The 22,876-nt window shown below is 34.5% G+C and overlaps 1 protein-coding gene and 4 non-coding genes across 5 annotated transcripts; 1 reads left to right on the top strand and 4 right to left on the bottom strand.

Moving 5' to 3' along the window:
- The first annotated feature begins 5,951 nt into the window (after window positions 1–5,951).
- On the top strand, window positions 5,952–11,185 carry LOC109171171 (casein kinase 1-like protein HD16). Its single transcript, XM_019320301.1, has 13 exons — window positions 5,952–6,092; window positions 6,203–6,664; window positions 8,399–8,530; window positions 8,637–8,710; window positions 8,795–8,849; window positions 8,935–8,990; window positions 9,093–9,164; window positions 9,566–9,660; window positions 9,766–9,832; window positions 9,943–10,072; window positions 10,146–10,364; window positions 10,487–10,614; window positions 10,718–11,185. Exons 2-13 carry the CDS (start codon window positions 6,599–6,601, stop codon window positions 11,067–11,069), a joined length of 1,446 nt encoding a protein of 481 aa, XP_019175846.1. The 5' UTR covers window positions 5,952–6,092; window positions 6,203–6,598; the 3' UTR covers window positions 11,070–11,185.
- Window positions 11,186–15,117: 3,932 nt separating this feature from the next.
- TRNAG-GCC lies at window positions 15,118–15,188 on the bottom strand. The gene has a single exon. It is a non-coding gene; the product is annotated as a tRNA-Gly (tRNA).
- Window positions 15,189–17,724: 2,536 nt separating this feature from the next.
- On the bottom strand, window positions 17,725–17,795 carry TRNAG-GCC. Its single transcript has one exon. It is a non-coding gene; the product is annotated as a tRNA-Gly (tRNA).
- Window positions 17,796–18,620: 825 nt separating this feature from the next.
- TRNAG-GCC lies at window positions 18,621–18,691 on the bottom strand. Its single transcript has one exon. It is a non-coding gene; the product is annotated as a tRNA-Gly (tRNA).
- Window positions 18,692–20,456: 1,765 nt separating this feature from the next.
- TRNAG-GCC lies at window positions 20,457–20,527 on the bottom strand. The gene has a single exon. It is a non-coding gene; the product is annotated as a tRNA-Gly (tRNA).
- Window positions 20,528–22,876: the final 2,349 nt, after the last annotated feature.

Genomic DNA, 22,876 nt, shown 5'->3' with positions numbered 1-22,876 from the left:
AGATCATTGCATGCACCATTGATTATATGACACAAAATGTATGGCTATATATATATATATATATATATATATATATATATATATATATATATATATATATATATATATATATACATATACATATACATAAAGGATATATGATGAGTACTTAGCTTATGGGGCTGCTGGAGAGCTCCATAGGATCACTTATTGTTGGTGGCTTTCCACGAAGGACGGGAAATGAAGGAAGATGCTTGAGGCATTTTAATCATTTCACCGTCATCATTAACAAGCTTCATCGTAGAATTGATCATTGACTTTGTTCTCAATGTTTCTCCTCATTATATTTCATCACAAATTTTGATGCCTTTTAATTCTTCATGCGTGCAGGCAGTGAAGTCAATTTTGATTCTTCTTCGCATTTTTCTATTCTGCCAACACCACGGCTTGAGTTGCGAGACTGCCTTTCTGTTTGGAGCCTGCGTATTATACACGCTTAGCAGCGAACTGTGGTGTTGCTGTCTCCCCCTTCGCCGAAGTGTGGCAACAACGACGCCAACAATAGACGGCGGAAGCAGCAACGGATCAACGAAGCGGATCTGTCCTCCCTCTCCCCGGCGGCTTCGAATTGAAGGAGATCGATGGCATGTGCGCACGTACAGGCATCCGATCGTCGAACTGTAGATCGCCAGCCGCCTCCTGGGGTGTGACCGATCGCTGGCTGCGACGCAACCGAACTGGTCTTGTCCGGATCGATGGCGTCACGCGGAGATCTCCGGTCGCCATTCACGCCGTTCAAGGAAACACACGGCAGGGGCAACGAAAAACGAGAAAAAAAAAATTAAACAACTGACAATTATATTTGCAGATACTCCATGCTTTAATCTCATGCTTTAGAAATTGACGCAAATAGTAAAAATTAAACAAAATAATCCATAGATTCATATTTGCAGATATGTGCAGATTCATATTAAAAAAAAATAGGGAGCAATCATATGATATGGTATTTTTTTTTTTTTAAATAAAAATAAAAATTCACAGATTCACGTGGATCAGATTGAAACAGATTCATATTACCGTTCACGGAAGATTTATGTAGAGCAAAAGTGCTGATAACGTGTTGTATTGCAAGTTTGTTTAGCTCGCGAATAACAGTAAAAACAGGAAGAAGAAAATAAAGAACAGAGGAAGGAGATTTCTTATTCATTCATCAATTCTGTACATCACTTCATCAATATATATAACAACTATTACAAGATCATACCATGAATATAAAGCCGTTACAAATCATATCATTAATGCTAGAATAATGTCCATAATTAGATTTTACAACAATAACAATGAATATTGTATTGTGCAATTGATGAAATGAGTTGGATATATTATGTTTTCTAATGTTATCCTTGCTTGATTTTGATTTATACAATTTATACAATTAAAATTTATAAACTTAGTTGACAAAAATATAATAGGTCTAACATTTCTCATCGGGACGACTTAAACAATGCAAATATCCAATGGTTTGTCTCAACATTTTCATGAATATATTATTAATACTATTGAACACCATGAACTGTTCAATGGTTACTGTATTGAACACCGTGAGCTGTTCTTATAAATGCATAACATTAACTCCAAAAATTCATAACATTAACTCCACAAATTAAGCTAAACAAATATCTCAAAGTATACACTTCAAACATAATTATTATATTGTATATATATTTTGGTTTCACTTAGAGATTTCACTTAGTTCCAAAAATATAAAATTAGAATAAATGTGGCAATAGTCTGGTGAGTCATCTATCAATTAAACTAATAACAACATCTTAACTATAATAAAGCTATATGGTTTGAGAAGTAATTAATGTTACAATTATTATCTCTATCCTTATTAATTAGTTATTATTATTATTATTATAAAATAGCCACAACATCCTTTACTATAAAAAAAAAAAAAAAAAAAAAAACAGCATTTGAAAAATAAAATAGCTATTTTTTTCTCGCCCATAACAAAGGATTACATTTATTGAATTAATGGAGTTATTAACTGTTATGATATTATGATTAAGGATTCCGATTCCCGATTAATAGAAAATATGAAATGATGCAATATTAATTAAATCTCTGACTTTACAATGAAAGTCTATTTGATATGCTTTTGTTATCTATGGTGCCTCTTGGGATTACAATATTAATTAAATTTTCGATGAAAGCCTATTTGATATCCAAAACAGTGCAATTAATGAAAGCATCTACATATAATTTTTCTCCTATAAAACACCCCAGTTCAAATCCATGTGAGCGTAAACTGCAGCAATTTGTCCTACCATTTGTGTATTTTCATGGCCATGGCGGGCTGACAGCGGAGGAGACAAAAGATGGTAGAATGTAGAGGAGGCTCTAACAATCACACCTATCTAAAAACAAAGGAGTAAACAAAAGAGAAGAATCGTGGAAAGTGGTAGAAAAAATGGAGCCAGACATTAAGGAACCACTTTCTATAGGTAGAGATTTTGGAGTTTACTTTTCTATCTTCTCAAATGCTTCAAAGAAATGGCAGAAGCGAGAAGGGATGAAGAAAACAAATGCTGCGTGCCATGGGTCAATTATTGAACTTCAGAATTAAAAAAAAAAAATTCATTTGAGCCATAAATAAAAATTTAAATATATAAATGTATATATCATATAGGTCTTTAATGTTTTTCTGGATTTCTAAACTTAGGACTTTTTAAAGAAAAAAAATCTATTTGAATTATCTCCACAAAAAGTGGTCTTGGGCTTATAGAATGACATGTGGATTTATGGATTGACATTTGCATAAAGAATATATTATATAATCATATAAAAAAATGTGTTCAATTGGAGTTTATATTTACTCCTACAAAATTTGAAATTTGCTTTCTAAATATAATTATCTTAGTTATTATTCGTATTGTGAAAATTATAATATAGTTGAAATACAATTAAGAATAAATCAATGTAATTATGTAAATTCTCTTATAAGTTTATTTGAATATGTACATTGTTGAGCATATTGCCATTAATGTGCAATCCAGCTATTAGCTTAGGCTTTTAGTTGAGCTGGAATTTTAGTTCCTGAGATTTTAGGAAGAAAAAAAGATACTGATGAGTCAAAATTACCCCTTCATTTTTTAACCTAAAATTAATGCCTAACGACAACAATGAACATTTTTGACTTTATACTATTTATTCCCTTTCAATTCTCATGTATACCAAACATTGGAATTGAAATTCCAGTAATTCTATTCCTGTAAACCAAAGTACCAAACACTAGAATTTAAATTCCCACTTTATTCCCAGTAATTTATCTCCCATGGAATTGCAATTTCTTTCCCACGTAATTCCCCCTCTCCAACCAAACGCCCTGTAAAGGTATTACTAGTTGAGATACTTGTTGATAAATTATCTAAATGATCTTGAATTTGAATCTCATTGCAAGCCTTTTTATCTAAGGGGCTAAGGAGTTGTTAACTATGCAATTGACGATGCAAGTTGTTAACTAAGGAAGCTATTGAGTCAATGACTAAGGATGTCAGGAAGTGGAACAAGTGGTAGCATGAAGTCAAATACATGTATGAACACATGGTCTAAGTTCAAATTCTATGTGGAATAATATTTGGAGTTCTTCTACCAACTAAAAAGGCACTATCTAAGCAAGTTTTGTGACGAAGTATCACGAAGGATCGTGCACCAGATCGACAAGAAGAAATTGTCCAAGATGATTTTATGGACAGCAATATTTTTACGGAGATACTCAGAGAAGGCTAGCTGATTCACAAAGATATTATTTTATACTTAAGCAAGAATCAACAGGATAATTATTTGATTAACTTGATTTGTCAGATCAATTATACAGCCATAAAGTCAAGAGTTCACACGAAGAACTTATTCAAATTCTGGAGGCTACATCTTTCAATGGACTTTATGTCAGATCTGCATATATGCAACGATTGGATTATTTGAATTATCTGACAAAGGCGGAAAGGCTATCATCTAGAGTTGTAGATCAAGTTGATAACTTTATTTTTGATCAACTACATACGAAGATGGACGATCGAGATCGGAAGTTGATCAACGGGCAAATAACTTTCATTGGCTATAAATTGTCCAAGAAGACTTGAAGAATGAACATGGCTGATCGATCAAGATACACAAGCGAGAGAAAAGCAAGCAATATTCAAATCAGCCAAAAAGGGGATCTAAGCTTCATTAGAAATATTCTATTTCTTTGTAAACATCTCTACTGAGTGTAGAAAGAGGGCGGAGTAACAACGGGAGTGTGAAAAACCCTGGTTGAGTATAGCTTTGTGCGTAGCACTCGTTGTAAAGGGTAGAGTAACAAGAGGAGCTTGTGAAAACCCTGTGTGAGTGTAGCTTTGTGCGTAGTTCTCGTGGTGTAGGAGTACAACTTGGTGCGAAGTACTCGGGGGAAAGCGTAGTAACAAGAGGAGCTTGTGAAAAACCTTGGACGAGTGTAGCTTTGTGTGTAGCACTCGGGAAGTGTTGGCGGGCACTGATTCACTATTGTATTTGGGTGATCGAAGAATAGTGAATTTCCTCATTGGAGTGAAAGGAGAAGAGTGGAGTAGGAGAATTACACCATCTCCGAGCCACTATAAATCTCTCTCTCTCTCTCTCTCTCTCTACTCTGTTTAATTTAATGCTTATTTACTTTGTGCATGCTTTATCTATGAACTAACCCGTAACGATTTATCGCATATCTTTAACTGTCTAGGTTTGATAGTTTCCACGTTTGCATGTGAACCAAATTTTGCATACATCATCTTTGAGCCATATCAAGTGTTTTGAACGTGTTGCATGTTTAGAATCTCTCTTTGAGCACCGCACAATCAAACATAACACTTTACCGTTACTTATTCCGCTGTGCACACTCTAAGTTGATTAGTTGTTTATACTTGTTACTTGGAGTTGAAATTACCAAAGTGTTGTGTGTTTAAGAGAAGTTTGAAAAGTTAGAGAAGTCTATTCACCCCCCTCTAGACTTCTCGCCACCCTCTCGGGACCAACACCAGTCCTTTAGGTGTTTTGTTCAGTGTTCATTTAGTTCAATCATTATTGTTGGATAAATTATTATTGATAAAGAAATTCCTAATTTAAGAAATTTAGGTGTAGTAAAAATTTGAATTTTTTAATTATAATGTTACCCAAAGATATTGGACGATTGGTAAATATGATGTAACCCAAAGATCAAAATGCTAAAGAAAGTGTTTGGTTATTCAACAGTTTGAAACAACAATTTGTTCCAAACCATTGAAAATACAAACATTGCAATTTACAATATTTTCACTTAGCGATTTTGAGAATAATTTCTCCAAAACACCTCTATATTTAAAAAAAAAAATAAAAAATTGTAGAACCATTTCGACTCATTGAATAACAAGAGCCAGTTTCCCTGGCTCACTACTTGCCCATCCGTTGATGGGCAAGCTTAATTTTTAAACTGGAGCCTTAAGGCTCCTTTTATAGGAGCCTCAAACCTCCCATGCCACTTTTCCCACTGATGTGGAAAAAGTGGCAAAACTAAGGGGAGCCGAACGTTCGGCTTGTTGAGCATATAACCATTAATGTGCAATCCAACTATCAGTTTAGGCTTTTAGTTGATATGGAGCACATGCTTCAATTCGGCTCCCCATATATTTTTTTTATTTAAATTTTATTTTTTTATTAAATTATTATTATTATTTTTTATTTTAAAAAAACAATTATTATTATTATTATTATTATTATTATTATATTATTATTATTATTATTATTATTATTATTATTATTAAATATATGTCTATTTTCATACTTCGTTACTTCATGTCTATTTTCACACTTCGTTACTTCATGTCTATTTTCAGTTTTCACACTTCGTCACTTCATGTCTATTTCTCCACACTTCGTCACTTCATGTCTATTTTCACACTTCGTTACTTCATGTATATTTCTCCACACTTCGTCACTTCATGTCTATTTCTCCACACTTCACGTCTGTTTCTCCACACCTCATGTCTATAAAGTTGTTTCGACAAAAATCGGCAGCTGCAGAAATTCAGAAAAGCATATCATTTTCTCTCTGTCTGTCTGTCTCTCTCGTCCCCCTATCGGCTATCCCTCTCGTTTTACCATTACTTCACTATTTCTCTCCACAGATTCTAACCCTAATCTATATTTTTGTTTACTCTGTAACTTTTAGGTTTTCTGTAATATATAGTCAGATAGTCAGATACACACGGAGATAGATACTTTGCATATGGCTTCGATCGTTAGTCGGTGTCTGATTTTTGTTGAAAGGAGAGGAATCTAGAAGAAGAAAAGGGAGGAGGAAAATCAGGGGGAGCTGCGATCGAACTCAGCCCACAAGACCCCAATACCGACGGGAAGACGACCTGCCGGACGATTAGGCCGAGGAAGGTAGCCGCCGGGAGGAAGAACGACGGTAGTAATACTATAATTGGAGGAGAGTAGTGCTAGTGGTGGATGGAGATGAAGATGAGGAGCGCGAGGGGAATGCTGTGAACAGAGTGACGTCGTTCGAGGGAGAGAATAGGACAAGATAGTGTTTTGAAGGAAGGTTGTTGGGGATAAGCTGATGGACGAGCACGATAGCGGTGGGCGAAGTGGGGATAAGGGTTTGGGCGCTCCCCTTCCAGAAAGGGTATAACTTCCTCTCCTCGGGTGATTTCCCCGAGGAGGAAGAATCCTAACATGGTATTCGTGACAAGGAAATGTTTGGAGTGGTTTACGTGTAAGGGAAAGTATCTTTTTCATAGGCGAGCTAAAAGGTATCTCGCCTTTCCCTTAGGCGAGATATATTTTTCTATTAATTTTTTGTAGACGGTAGAGTAAATACGGTAAACCACCGTATTTACTCCCAACCTACCGTATTTATTCCTTTAGGTTCCCAAGATATTCACTCCACCTTCTTTCTCCTCTTAAATATAACCCTATTTCAAGCTTTTTCTACCACTTCTTTCCAGCCAAAAAAACAGCTGTGCCATTACAGCCCAGCAAGAGAAATCAGTTTTCTTCTTCCTTCTTCCCAGCCAATAATCAATTTTTTTTTTCCTTTTTATACTATAGTTTAACCAATAATCAATTAAAACTTGTCACTAATGACATGTATGGTCCTATTACGATGGGTTTATTAATGAAAAAGATTTTAAAGGCATGTTTAGTCCACTTTTCTTAATGTTTATCTTCTACAATTTATTTTTTCATTAGAAAATAGAATAGTATTTGCACCCGTGCGATTCTCGGAATGAATTTGTTATAATATATTAAGAATATATGAATCGATATATAATTATTTAAATTAGAACATCAAATATTATATAGTGCAAATTAAAGATATGGTTTGGATCGTTTATATATTTTGATGTTATCATTGCTTGAATTTGTGCAAATAATTGGTCAAATTAATAGCTAATGTCTAGATGTACGCATATGGTGCTATAACTTTGAAGATTTTATTTATCATTATTTAGAATTTTCATAAATTAGGCAAATGTGCTCGTTCTCTAACAACTCAGTTATAGAAATGAATTGGTATCCTTATTCATTTGTATGGAAGATATATTTTTTTGTGTAGATATATAACAATTTTTTCATTTAAAAAAAATAATTAATATCACCGTTTTTGTATTTTATTACATTATAATTATGTTTCACTTTTAGTAATCATTAGTACTTATTTACTTATTTATTTAGTTAAACATCTAATCATTATATGTTACTAATTATTATACTAATCAAAAAATTTTTTTAAAAATATTGTATTTCACTGTATGTTTTTTTTTTCTTTTCCGTAATACTGTATTTCAATGTATATTCTTTATTTTTTTGTAATAAATTATATTAGAATGTTGCCTATGCTAAAGACCAGATTCCCTTTGGTGAATGTCGCCTTTCTCAAAGACACTTTCCCTGGTTGGTATCCCACTTTAGAGATTTCCCTATTTCGAAACCCACGCCAAAATATTTTCCCGATGAGTTAATGATTCTCCTCTTTCTCATTTCTGTATTCGTTTTAACATTTCTAAACAGTTGGTTTTTATATAAATTCCTCGTCTGATTTATATTGAGATTAACTGTTTTTTTTTTTTTTTTTTCTAAGTTAGGACAAGGGTTTCCTAAGCGATTTATGGGTAATTGAAAAATCAAAGTTTTCTATGTTGTAAAAGTTAATCTTTTTAATGGTTTGTGCTCATCGGACAATGTACTTCTTTGATATCACCTCTATGCCTGCTAGTAGGAACCGAAGAACACCATTGCTTGTTTTACATATAAAAGATTGTTTTCAAATATGTTATCTTTTGCTTGTAGATTTTGGATAGAAATTAGTTAACAAGTTTTACCTCCCGATGAATTCATTTGTTTTTGTATGAAACAGGTCCAGGTTTGTGGATCTCCTGCATATAAGATTGAGAGGAAGCTCGGGAAAGGAGGATTCGGTCAAGTGTATGTTGGCCGTCGCACTAATCCTCCAAATCCGACTGAAAGAACTGGTCCAGGAGCTATAGAGGTGATATTCTATGCTTCCCTAATTAATACATTATGGTCTATGGATTTTTTTTTTTCTTCATGTTTGTAATGACTTAAACTTTTTTTTTTTAATAAATTTTATTTAGGTAGCCTTGAAATTTGAGCATAGAAGCAGCAAAGGTTGTAAGTATGGACCGCCTTATGAGTGGGAAGTCTACAAGTAAGTATGACTACTTATGGTTGCTAGTGGTACTGTATACCTAAATTGACATCCATGGCTGTTTTTCGGTGCCCTTGGAGGTAGTCATGGCATACCACGCGTACATTATAAAGGTCTCCAAGGCGATTACTGTATTATGGTATGTAAGATCTTTTAATATGCACTGACTATATCTTAGTATTTAAGTGTGAACATGACCAGTAGCATTGCGAAAATATTTTCAGGTTATGGATATGCTTGGTCCTAGTTTATGGGATGTTTGGAATAACAATTCCGACATGTAAGTTCCCTCGAGGAAAATCATGACGATGCTTAGGCAATCATATTGTCTCTTCTACCAACTAATATACTCATGTATCACATATTTATTTCCTAAAATCAGGATGTCAATTGAAATGGTAGCATGCATTGCCATTGAAGCAATCTCAATACTAGAGAAGTTGCATTCTCGAGGGTAAGTTTTTAATACCTAAAATTGCTTTGTTCTTCTAGCACATTTGGGAAGCTAAGCTATGTATTGTTTACTTAAACAGTGGACAATGTATTTGAAGCACAAGCATGGGTCTCTGCATTCCTTGGCATAATATAATATAATGTTTGCTTGGCCCAGCTTATTTTGCAGCTTATCTGCCCCAAAAGGCAGATGCTAAGGCCAATCAGTAAAATGCTTTTCTGGCCAGATAAATGGAAAATGCTCCATTTTCAAAGAGCCCCAACTTAATGCTTTTCATGAAATCTTCTGTTTGAATAATTCATTTACTTGGCCAGACACTACATTTCAATTAATTTTATTGCATTTTCGACTTTGGAATAATATAGGTTATGATGAACATCTGACTGCCTAATTGTCTGCAGATATGTGCATGGGGATGTAAAACCAGAGAACTTTCTTCTTGGACCTCCCGGAACTCCTGATGAGAAAAAGTTGTTCCTTGTTGATCTTGGTTTGGGTAAGTTCTAAATCTATCGTGCAGTCTACAAATCTGCATTTATTTTTGGGTTTCTTATGTTAATGCTGATCTTCCGAACTATCCTCCATTTTCTTTTCACTTCAGCTACAAGGTGGCGTGACACTTCAACAGGCGCACATGTTAAATATGATCAACGTCCTGATGTTTTCAGGTAGACAAATGAATCATTATTCACCTTTAATTGTATTTTGTGGTCTTGGTTTTGACATTGATTAATTTATTTGACCAACTAAATGAGAAATGATACTATCATTGCTTCAGAGGGACAGTATGTTATGCAAGTGTGCATGCTCATCATGGAAGGATTGCAAGCCGAAGAGATGATTTAGAGTCCCTTGCTTACACACTCGTCTTCCTTCTCCGTGGACGGCTGCCTTGGCAGGGATACCAGGTTTGCATTCATGTACTTTGAAGGAGTTATTTGCTTACAATACTCGTTTCGTAACACAACATGGTCGCATTAGGGTGAGAACAAAGGGTTCCTTGTCTGCAAGAAAAAGATGTCTACTTCTCCAGAAATGCTCTGTTGCTTCTGCCCTAGTCCTTTTAGGCAGTTTGTTGAATATGTTGTGAATTTGAAGTTTGATGAGGAACCAAACTATGCCAAGTACATTTCTCTTTTTGATAGAATAGTTGGTCCAAATCCAGACATCAGACCAATTAAAACAGATGGTGCCCAAAAGGTATGATATGTACATTGATTTTCAGATGTTTCCTTAGTGCTTAACTTTTTGTGGACATGTTTCAATGTTCATTTGGAATGTTTCTGACAACTAGTACTGTCTTCTTTAAAATATATATGAAGCTTATTTACCAAGTTGGACAGGAGAGAGGAAGATTGACGATGGAAGAAGATGACGATGAACAACCTAAAACGAAGGTCCACATGGGCATGCCTGCTACAAACAATGCTCGTCAGCCTATGAACCAAAGGTACTTTCTATAGAGTAGTATATATCTTGTGTGATTGTGAACTGGTTAAAAATGGTCTTATCCATAAACGAAAAATGTTTTGAAAACCATTTGGTATTTGTAGGTATCACTATAATGTTGGTGAGCAAATTGTGAGCAAGGAGGTAATTGCTAGTTTGGATGCCATGAAAGAACAAATAAATGAGCATCTTTCAAGATTGTGCCAAAAGATGGAGTTGCATCATTCAATATTGTGCCAAAAGATGGACTTGTTGTTGCAAGGCAATAGCACAATTAAGTTGGAAATTGATCGCATGACAATGAAAATTGACTCTCAAACACGTGACATCTTAAAAGTGTTGAGAGAGTACAAAGCTCAAGATGTGAAGCGAGAAGCAAGGTTACAATGCTTGGAGGCAATGGTAAATCTTTTTCTTGCTCAATCGGGTCAAGCTAATGATAACCGGGCAAGTTAAGGAGAGGTTCTACAATGATGACTTTGATGACGACTTTGTGAAGATGCGAGAGCACATCAACAAGATGTTGCAAAAGGAGAAATCAAGATAAAAATTTGCTACATTTGTTGTTTGTATCTTTTTTTTTTTGGTTGCTTAAACATGTGTATACGGCCAAGTGTTATGTTATTTTGCTATATTTTGATTATGCCATATTTTGGGCTTGTTTGGCAAACAGCGGTTTATGCTAGCGGGTTTGACCATCGGATCGTATTAGTGGTTTATAAAAAGATGTTTGACAAAATTAGCTGTTTAATATTAGTTGTTAACATGTAAAATGACTTAAAAGGATATACATATATTTCATAATAGCTCCCTTTATTCTTTTTTCTTTTTTTTTTTTAAATTTTGTTATAATAATAATAATAATAATAATAATAATAATAATAATAATTATTATTATTATTATTATTATTATTATTATTATTATTATTATTATTATTATTGTGAGCAAGGGTTAATTATTATTATTATTATTATTATTATTATTATTATTATAAAATAAATTAAAAGAAAAAAAAAATATTAGGGGGAAAAGTGGGAAAAGTGGAAAGAGCCTCAAGTCTCAAATATTAAGTTGTAATTTCTAGAAGATGGATAGTCAGCGGCCTCCCAGCCTGTTAATTTATTTATTTATTTTTTTTTTTTGGCCCTCGGTCTGGAAGAACAGAGGTAGTCGGTTCTGACTACTAAAAGACACTTAACAAGGGGCAACGGTGACAAGCACCTGGGCGACTAGGCTCTGAAGTCGAAGTGTCCCTAACCAGGTACTGAGCTAGCCCACACAACTTTTATCGTCACTTAATTGAGTGCATCAGCCAGTAATCGAACCCGAGTCTGTACCATGGCAGGGTACTATTCTAGCACTAGACCACTGGTGCTTCTTGTTCTGAACCACTGAATTACTTATACTTCGTAGTGGCGTATCACCAAAAGTTCTCTAAATCAATAGACGATCAAAATATTGTCAAGATGAACCTGTCCGATCAAGAAATTTAGGAGAATTACAATTGTATTATTCAAATGACTATTGATGAATGATCAATATAATCAAGTTTTACGAAAAAATATTTAAATAAATAAAATTAAATTAAGCCAAAGATCAGTGACAAGTTATTATCAAAACGTGTGATAAAAGAAAATAATGAAGAATTTCTTATCATCAAGAGTGCAAGAAGATAAAAATGTAAAAAAAAAAAAAAAAAAAAAAAAAAGAGTAGACCAAAATAAAGAAATTTTATCTTATTGTAATACTTTTTAGACTTTTGTAAAAAGTAGAAGTGATTTTTTAATAATCTCTTAAGACATATGTTCTACCTTTTTTTTTAATTTTTATTTATTTATTTTTTTTCTATATATGGTATTAAAAAATGGAATTTTTATATACACACCAAAATAAGAGCCATGCGAGAATGATAGCATAAATGAATACTTTTGAAATTCATTTTAGGCACAAAACAAATGTACTCAATCAAAAAGAACAAACAAATGAAATCGAACACAAGTTCGTATATCATGTGATAAATACACCCACTAAAAGACACTTAGCAAGTGGGTCCCCTTCACAAGGGGCAACGGTAACAGGCTCCCCCCTGGCGACCAGGCTCTACCGTCAGTGTGTCCCTAACCAGGTACTCAGCTAGTCCACACAGGCTCTACAGTCAGTGTGTCCCTAACCTGATTCAATTCCCGGCTAGTGCACTCAATTAGGGTACTATTCTACAACTTGACCAATGGTGCTTCTTATTCTGAACCACTGAATTACATATACTTTGTAATGGCGTATTACCAAATGTTATCTAAATCAATAGACTATCAAAATATTGTCAAGATGAATCTGTCCTATCAAGAAATTTAGGAGAATTACCATTGTATTATTCAAATGAGTATTGATGAATGGTCAATATAATCAAGTTTTACGGTAAAATATTTATATAGATAAAATTAAATTAAGCAAAAGATTAGTGACAAATTATGATCAAAAGGTGTGACAAAAGAAAATAGAGAAGAATGTCTTATCATCAAGAGTGCAAGACGATAAAATGCAAAAAAAAAAAAAAAAAAAAAAAAAAAGAAAAAAAAGACCAAAATAAAGAAATTTTATCTTATTATACTACTTTTAAGACTTTAGGAAAAATTAGAAGTGATTTTGTAATAATCTCTTAAGACATATCTTCTAAGCATTTTTTATCCTATATATGATATTAAATAATGGAATTTATATATATACACACCAAAATAAGAGCCATGCGAGAATGATAGCATAAATGAATACTTTTGAAATTCTTTTTTAGGCACAAAACAACTGTACTCAATCAAAATGAACAAAAAAATAAAATCGAACACAAGTTCGTATATCATGCGATGATACCCCCATTCGGCACTTGGCCTGGAAGAACATAGGTAGTCGGTTCTGACTACTAAAAAACACCCCTTCACAAGGGGCAATAGTGAGGGGCACCAGGGCGATCAGGCTCTACAATCAGTGGGTCCCCGATTGAGTACGAATGGGCGACCAGTCTCTGTAGTCGGAGAATCCTTAACCAGGTACTCAGCAAGCCCGCACAGCTTTTGTCGTCAATTAATTGAGTCCACCAGCCGAGAATCGAACCCGGGTCTGTATCGTGGCAGGTACTATTCTACCACTAGACCACTGGGTCTTCATTTTCTGATTCACTAAATTACTTATACTTCGTAGTGGCGTATTACAAAAAGTTCTTTAAATCAATAGACTATCAAAATATTGTCAAGCAGAACCTGTCCTATCAAGAAATTTAGGAGAATGACCATTGTATTATTCATCCAAAAAGGCTGAACCCCAACCCTAAGGGCCCCCCACACCTCGACCCGACAGAGCATTTTGGAGGATGTAAATCATGGTAACTCAACTGAACATGAACCACAGAGGCTAGACATGTGCTCACTGCGCACAAGGAAACCCCCCTCACTTTGAGAGGTTGCTCCCACACTACCGCTGGTGAGACTCGATTCATGGTCAAATGAGAATTACCATTGTATTATTCAAATGACTACTGATGAATGAACAATATAATCAAGTTTTACGGTAAAATATTAAAATAGATAAAATCAAATTAAGCTAAAGATCAGTGATAAATTAGTATAAAATGGTGTGACAAAAGAGAATAGAGAAGAATGTCTTATCATCAAGAGTGCAAGAAGATAAAAATGCAAAAAAAAAAAAAAAAAAAAAAACAAAAAAACAAAAAAAAAAAAAAAACCAAAATAAAGAAATTTTATCTAAATAAATAGACTATCAAAATATTGTCAAGATGAACCTGTCCTATCAAGAAATTTAGGAGAATTACCATTGTATTATTCAAATGACTACAGATGAATGATCAACATAATCAAGTTTTATAGTAAAATATTTAAATAGATAAAATCATATTAAGCCAAAGATCAGTGACAAGTTATTATCAAAAGGTGTGACAAAAGAAAATAGAGAAGAATGTCTTATCATCAAGAGTGCAAGAAGATAATAATGCAAAAAATGAAAAAAATAAGACACCAAAATAAAGAAATTTTGTCTTATTTTACTACTTTTTAGACTTTTGTAAAAAGTAGAAGTGATTTTTTAATAATCTCTTATGACATATCTTCTACGCATTTTTTTTCCTATATATGATATTAAATAATTGAAATTTTATATACACACCAAAATAAGAGCCATGCGAGAATGATAACATAAATGAATACTTTTGAAATTCTTTTTTTAGGCACAAAACAAACGTACTCAATCAAAATGAACAAACAAATGAAATCGAACACAAGTTTGTATATCATGCGATAGATACCCCCATCCGGCACTCGACTTGGAAGAACGGAGGTAGTCGGATGCTAAAAGACCCTTAGCAAGTAGGTGACGGCCACACCGGTGACCTAGCTCTACAATCAGTTTATCCCTAATCGAATACGAATGGGCAATCCGTCTTTATAGTCGGAGTGTCCTTAACTAGGTACTCAGCTAGCCCGTCGTCAATTAATTGAGTGCACCAGTCGGGAATCGAACCCGGGTCTGTACCGTGGCAAGGAACTATTTTACCACTTAACCACTGGTGCTTCTTTTTTTGAACCACTGAATTACTTATAATTCGTAGTGGCGTATTACCAAAAGTTCTCTAAATCAATAGACTATCAAAATATTGTCAAGATGAACTTGTCCTATCAAGAAATTAGGAGAATTACCATTGTATTATTCAAATGACTACAGATGAATGATCAACATAATCAAGTTTTACAGTAAAATATTTAAATAGATAAAATCATATTAAGCCAAAGATCAGTGACATGTTATTATCAAAAGGTGTGACAAAAGAAAATAGGGAAGAATGTCTTATCATAAAGAGTGCAAGAAGAAAAAAATGCAAAACTGAAAAAAAAAAAAAAAAAAACAGACCAAAATGAAGAAATTTTATCTTATTATACTACTTTTTAGACTTTTGTAAAAAGTAGAAGTGATTTTTTAATAATCTCTTATGACATATCTTCTACGCATTTTTTTCCTATATATGATATTAAATAATGGAAATTTTATATACACACCAAAATAAGAGCCGTGCGTGAATGATAACATAAATGAATACTTTTGAAATTCTTTTTTAGGCACAAAACAAATGTACTCAATCAAAATGAACAAACAAATGAAATCGAACACAAGTTTGTATATCATGCGATAGATACCCCCATCCGGCACTCGGCCTGGAAGAACGAAGGTAGTCAGTTCTGACTGCAAAAAGACACTTATCAAGTAGGTGACGGGCACCCGGGCTCTACAGTCACTGTGTCCCTGATCGAGTACGAATGGGCAATCAGTCTCTATAGTCAAAGTGACCTTAACCAGGTACTCAGCTAGCCCGCACAACTTTTGTCGTCAATTAACTGAGTGCACTAGCCGGGAATCAAACCCGGGTCTATACCGTGGCATGGTACTATTCTACCACTAGACCACAGGTGCTTCTTTTTTTGAACCACTGAATTACTTATACTTCGTAGTGGCGTATTTCCAAAAGTTCTCTAAATCAATAGACTATCAAAATATTGTCAAGATAAACCTGTCCTATCAAGAAATTTAGGAGAATTATCATTGTATTATTCAAATGACTACAGATGAATGATCAACATAATCAAGTTTTACAGTAAAATATTTAAATAGATAAAATCATATTAAGCCAAAGATCAGTGACAAGTTATTATCAAAAGGTGTGACAAAAGAAAATAGAGAAGAATGTATTATCATCAAGAGTGCAAGAAGATAAAAATGAAAAAATGAAAAAAAAAAAAAAGAACACAGACCAAAATAAAAAATTTTTATCTTATTATACTACTTTTTAGACTTTTGTAAAAAGTAGTAGTGATTTTTTAATAATCTCTTATGACATACCTTCTACGCATTTTTTTTCCTATATATGATATTAAATAATGGAATTTTTATATACACACCAAAATAAGAGCCATGCGAGAATGATAACATAAATGAATACTTTTGAAATTCTTTTTTAGGCACAAAATAAACGTACTCAATCAAAATGAACAAACTGCTGAAAGACACTTAGCAGCAAGTAGGTAACAGGCACCCAAGTGACCTGGCTCTACTGTCAGTGTGTCCCTGATCGAGTACGAATGGGAAATCAGTCTCTATAGTCGGAGTGTCCTTAACCAGGTACTCATCTAGCCCGCACAGCTTTTGTCGTTAATTAATTGAGTGCACCAGCTGAGATTCGAACCCGGGTCTGTACCGTGGCCGGGTACTATTCTACCACTAGACCACTGGTGCTTCTTTTTTTGAACCACTGAATTACTTATACTTCGTAGTGGCGTAGTACCCAAAGTTCTCTAAATCAATAGACTATCAAAATATTGTCAAGATGAACCTGTCCTATCAAGAAATTTAGGAGAATTACCATTGTATTATTCAAATGACTACAGATGAATGATCAACATAATCAAGTTTTATAGTGAAATATTTAAATAGATAAAATCATATTAAGCCAAAGATCAGTGACAAGTTATTATCAAAAGGTGTGACAAAAGAAAATAGAGAAGAATGTCTTATCATCAAGAGTGCAAGAAGATAATAATGCAAAAAATGAAAAAAATAAGACACCAAAATAAAGAAATTTTGTCTTATTTTACTACTTTTTAGACTTTTGTAAAGAGTAGAAGTGATTTTTTAATAATCTCTTGTGACATATCTTCTACGCATTTTTTTTCCTATATATGATATTAAATAATTGAAATTTTATATACACACCAAATTAAGAGCCATGCGAGAATGATAATATAAATGAATACTTTTGAAATTCTTTTTTAGGCACAAAACAAACGTACTCAATCAAAATGAACAAACAAATGAAATCGAACACAAGTTTGTATATCATGCGATAGATACCCACATCCGGCACTCGGCTTGGAAGAACGGAGGTAGTCGACTGCTAAAAGACACTTAGCAAGTAGGTGACGGCCACCCGAGTGACCTAGCTCTACAATCAGTGTGTCCCTAATCGAATACGAATGGGCAATCAGTCTCTATAGTCGGAGTGTCCTTAAAACCAGGTACTCAGCTAACCCGCGTAGCTTTTGTTGTCAATTAATTGAGTGCACCAGCCGGGAATTGAACCCAGTTCTGTACCGTGGCAAGGTACTATTCTACCACTAGACCACTGGTGCTTCTTTTCTTGAACCACTGAATTACTTATAATTCGTAGTGGCGTAGTACCAAAAGTTCTCTAAATCAATAGACTATCAAAATATTGTCAAGATGAACCAGTCCTATCAAGAAATTTAGGAGAATTACCATTGTATTATTCAAATGACTACAGATGAATGATCAACATAATCAAGTTTTACAGTAAAATATTTAAATAGATAAAATCATATTAAGCCAAAGATCAGTGACAAGTTATTATCAAAAGGTGTGACAAAAGAAAATAGAGAAGAATGTCTAATCATCAAGAGTGCAAGAAGAAAAAAATGCAAAAATGAAAAAATAAAACAGACCCAAATAAAGAAATTTTATCTTATTATACTACTTTTTAGACTTTTGTAAAAAGTAGAAGTGATTTTTTAATAATCACTTATGACATACCTTCTATGCATTTTTTTCCTATATATGATATTAAGTAATGGAATTTTTATATACACACCAAAATAAGAGCCATGCGAGAATGATAACATAAATGAATAGTTTTGAAATTCTTTTTTTTTTTTTATATCTTGTGATAGATACCCCCATCCGGCACTCGGCCTGGAAGAACGGAGGTAGTCGGTTCAAACTGCTAAAAGACACTTAGCAAGTAGGTGACGGGCATCCGGGTGACCTGCCTCTACAGTCAGTGTGTCCTTGATCGAGTACGAATGGGCAATCAGTCTCTGTAGTCGGACACTCTATAGTCGGAGTGTCCTTAACCAGGTACTCAGCTAGCCCGCACAACTTTTGTCGTCAATTAATGGAGTGCACCAGCCGGGAATCGCTTTTGTCGTCAATTAATTGAGTGCACCAGCCGGGAATCGAACCTGGGTCTGTACCGTGGCAGGGTACTATTCTACCACTAGACCACTGGTGCTTCTTTTTTTGAACCACTGAATTACTTATACTTCGTAGTGGCGTAGTACCAAAAGTTTTCTAAATCAATAGACTATCAAAATATTGTCAAGATGAACCTGTCCTATCAAGAAATTAGGAGAATTACCATTGTATTATTCAAATGAGTACAGATGAATGATCAACATAATCAAGTTTTACAGTAAAATATTTAAATAGATAAAATCATATTAAGCCAAAGTTCAGTGACATGTTATTATCAAAAGGTGTGACAAAAGAAAATAGGGAAGAATGTCTTATCATAAAGAGTGCTAGAAGATAAAAATGCAAAAATGAAAAAAAAAAAAACAGACCAAAATGAAGAAATTTTATCTTATTATACTACTTTTTAGACTTTTGTAAAAAGTAGAAGTGATTTTTTAATAATCTCTTATGACATATCTTCTACGCATTTTTTTGCTATATATGATATTAAATAATGGAAATTTTATATACACACCAAAAAAAGAGCCATGCAAGAATGATAACATAAATGAATACTTTTGAAATTCTTTTTTAGGCACAAAACAAACGTACTCAATCAAAATGAACAAACAAATGAAATCGAACACAAGTTTGTATATCATGCGATAGATACCCCCATCCGGCACTCGGCCTGGAAGAACGATGGTAGTCGGTTCTGATTGCAAAAGACACTTATCAAGTAGGTGACGGGCACACGGGCTCTACAGTCAATCAGTGTGTACGAATGGGCAATCAGTCTCTATAGTCAAAGTGTCCTTAACCAGGTACTCAGCTAGCCCGCACAACTTTTGTCGTCAATTAATTGAGTGCACCAGCCGGGAGTCGTCAATTAATTGAATGCACCAGCCAGGAATCAAACCCGGGTCTGTGTCGTGGCAGGGTACTATTCTACCACTAGACCACAGGTGCTTTTTTTTTGAACCACTGAATTACTTATACTTCGTAGTGGCGTATTACCAAAAGTTCTCTAAATCAATAGACTATCAAAATATTGTCTAGATAAACCTGTCCTATCAAGAAATTTAGGAGAATTACCATTGTATTATTCAAATGAATACAGATGAATGATCAACATAATCAAGTTTTACAGTAAAATATTTAAATAGATAAAATCATATTAAGCCAAAGATCAGTGACAAGTTATTATCAAAAGGTGTGACAAAAGAAAATAGAGAAGAATGTCTTATCATCAAGAGTGCAAGAAGATAAAAATGAAAAAATGAAAAAAAAAAAAAACACAGACCAAAATAAAGAAATTTTATCTTATTATACTACTTTTTAGACTTTTGTAAAAAGTAGAAGTGATTTTTTAATAATCTCTTATGACATACCTTCTACGCATTTTTTTTTCCTATATATGATTTTAAATAATGGAATTTTTATATACACACCAAAATAAGAGCCATGCGAGAATGATAACATATATGAATACTTTTGAAATTCTTTTTTAGGCACAAAACAAACGTACTCAATCAAAATGAACAAACAAATGAAATTGAACACAAGTTTGTATATCATGCGATAGATACCCCCATCATGCACTCGGCCTGGAAGAACGAAGGTAGTCGGTTCTGACTGCAAAAAGACACTTATCAAGTAGGTGACGGGCACCCAAGCTCTACAGTCATTGTGTCCCTGATCGAGTACGAATGGGCAATTAGTCTCTATAGCCAAAGTGTCCTTAACCAGGTATTCAACTAGCCCGCACAACTTTTGTCGTTATTTAATTGAGTGCATCAGCCGGGAGTCATCAATTAATTGAATGCACCAGCCGGGAATTGAACCCGGGTCTGTATCGTGGCAGGGTCCTATTTTACCACTAGACCACTGGTGCTTCTTTTTTTGAAGCACTGAATTACTTATACTTCGTAGTGGCGTATTACCAAAAGTTCTCTAAATCAATAGACTATCAAAATATTGTCAAGATAAACTTGTCCTATCAAGAAATTTAGGAGAATTACCTCTGTATAATTCAAATGACTACAGATGAATGATCAACATAATCAAGTTTTACAGTAAAATATTTAAATAGATAAAATTATATTAAGCCAAAAATCAGTGACAAGTTATTATCAAAAGGTGTGACAAATGAAAAGAGAGAAGAATGTCTTATCATCAAGAGTGCAAGAAGATAAAAATGCAAAAATGAAAAAAAAAAAAAAAAACAGACCAAAATAAAGAAATTTTATCTTATTATACTACTTTTTAGACTTTTGTAAAAAGTAGAAGTGATTTTTTAATAATCTCTTATGACATACGTTCTACGTATTTTTTCCCTATATATGATATTAAGTAATGAAATTTTTATATACACACCAAAATAATATCCATGCGAGAATGATAACATAAATGAATACTTTTGAAATCGTTTTTTTATATCATGTGATAGATACCCCTATCCGGCACTCGGCGTGGAAGAACGGAGGTAGTCGGTTCTGACTGCTAAAAGACACTTAGCAAGTAGGTGACGGGCACCCGGGTGACCTGGCTCTATAGTCAGTGTGTCCCTGATCGAGTACAAATGGGCAATCAGTTTCTATAGTCGGAGTGTCCTTAACCAGGTACTCAGCTAGCCCACACAGCTTTTGTCGTCAATTAATTGAGTGTACCAGCTGGGAATCGCTTTTGTCGTCAATTAATTGAGTGCACCAGCCAGGAATCGAACCCAGGTCTGTACTGTGGCAGGGTACTATTCTACCACTAGACCACTGGTGCTTCATTTTTTGAACCACTAAATTACTTATACTTCGTAGTGGCGTATTACCAAAAGTTCTCTTTTTTTTTTGTTTTTTTTTTTTTTTGAAAAACCAATGTGGTTGCATTTATATATGAATCGAAATACAGTTAGGCGGGATCCCATCCCAGTACATAGGTATAGAATAAGTAAAGGCATCTGACGCTAAATCATGTGCCATAACATTCTGTGATCTAGGAATAAAAATAACTGAAACGAAATTAAATGTAGCTATAAACCGCCTGCACTCATCAAGGACATAGCCAAGATATGATCGAGGTTGGATAGTTGACTCGAGATAGGTTCGCAAAGTTTGGCAATCCGTGTAAATTTGAACTGACTGTTCACCACGCTGTCTGAGCCACGATAATGCTTCCTTGCATGCTAGGGCCTCGGCCATAAGGGGTGAGAAGCAAGCTTGTGGTGGCACACAGCAAGCCAATACATAAGCTCCAATATGGTCTAATAAGAATAAACCGGTGTTTTCAAGGTGGCATTGTAACCTACGTCTATGTAGCATACTTTCGGATACGTTGGATGCTCCAGGGCAGTGGACGAGAATGGCAGCCGCACTGCCGAGACAGCCGAGATTGTCGAAGTTCGCGCTTGGGCGGTGATGATCTCGGGTGGCAGCCCAGCAGGTAATTGGTTCGGCTGTTGGGCGGTGAGACCATGCATTGCTTGCCACGTATTCTTCATGGTTATAGTTGCTAGCACAACTCTTTTCGGCAACTGTAGACAGGCATCCCAAACTGCTCCGTTTCGGGCTCTCCAAATATTGTATAGAATTCCGGCTACAAGTAACATTTCATTAGAGTCTAGAACATTCAAGACTGCCCTAAACCATTCATGAAAAATATTTTTGATAACATGGGTTAATGGAAGGCCAGATTGGGTCCAAATGGACTTTGCATAATCACACAAGACTAATGAGTGCATAACATGTTCATTGATTAATCCACACATGGCACATATCGGATCAACATCCACCCTCTTTATAAGTAAGTTGTTGGTTGTAGGAAGGATATTACTTATAGCTCTCCATAGAAACATTCTCCATTTAGGTGGTATTCGTAGCTTCCATAGGGTGTCCCATTTATCAAATCCCGAGCTACTCTCATAAATACCCACCACGTGCCTGTACCCATTCTTGACCGAGTAGCATCCGTTGGGGTCATCATACCAATACCATGTATCCTCATATTCCGGGGAGATAGGTATTTTTAATATTCTTGGCACATCACTTGGGTCAAAAATATCTGCTAAAATATGTGGGTCCCATGTACCAGTCGTCTGATCTATTAACCCAGATACCCTTGCATCCATTAGCTGTGGCGGCATTTCCGTTTAGATCATAGGGTCCATTTCATCCTGCAACCAGGGATCCTTCCATATTAGAGTTGAGTTACCATTTCCAACACGACGTCTCACTCCACCAACTATTAAATC

The sequence above is a fragment of the Ipomoea nil genome, unplaced genomic scaffold (genome assembly GCF_001879475.1).
Source record: "Ipomoea nil cultivar Tokyo-kokei standard unplaced genomic scaffold, Asagao_1.1 scaffold3400, whole genome shotgun sequence".
Taxonomy (NCBI): domain Eukaryota; kingdom Viridiplantae; phylum Streptophyta; class Magnoliopsida; order Solanales; family Convolvulaceae; genus Ipomoea; species Ipomoea nil.
Note: the sequence above shows the minus strand (reverse complement) of the source record. Positions and strands in the feature narration are given on the sequence as shown.

Coding starts and splice junctions, on each gene's coding strand:
- LOC109171171 (XM_019320301.1), top strand. CDS start 6,599: ATGGACGAGCACGATAGCGGTGGGCGAAGTGGGGATAAGGGTTTGGGC. Junction 8,991..9,092: donor TGGAATAACAATTCCGACAT/GTAAGTTCCCTC, acceptor TCCTAAAATCAG/GATGTCAATTGAAATGGTAG. Junction 10,365..10,486: donor AAACAGATGGTGCCCAAAAG/GTATGATATGTA, acceptor ATATATATGAAG/CTTATTTACCAAGTTGGACA.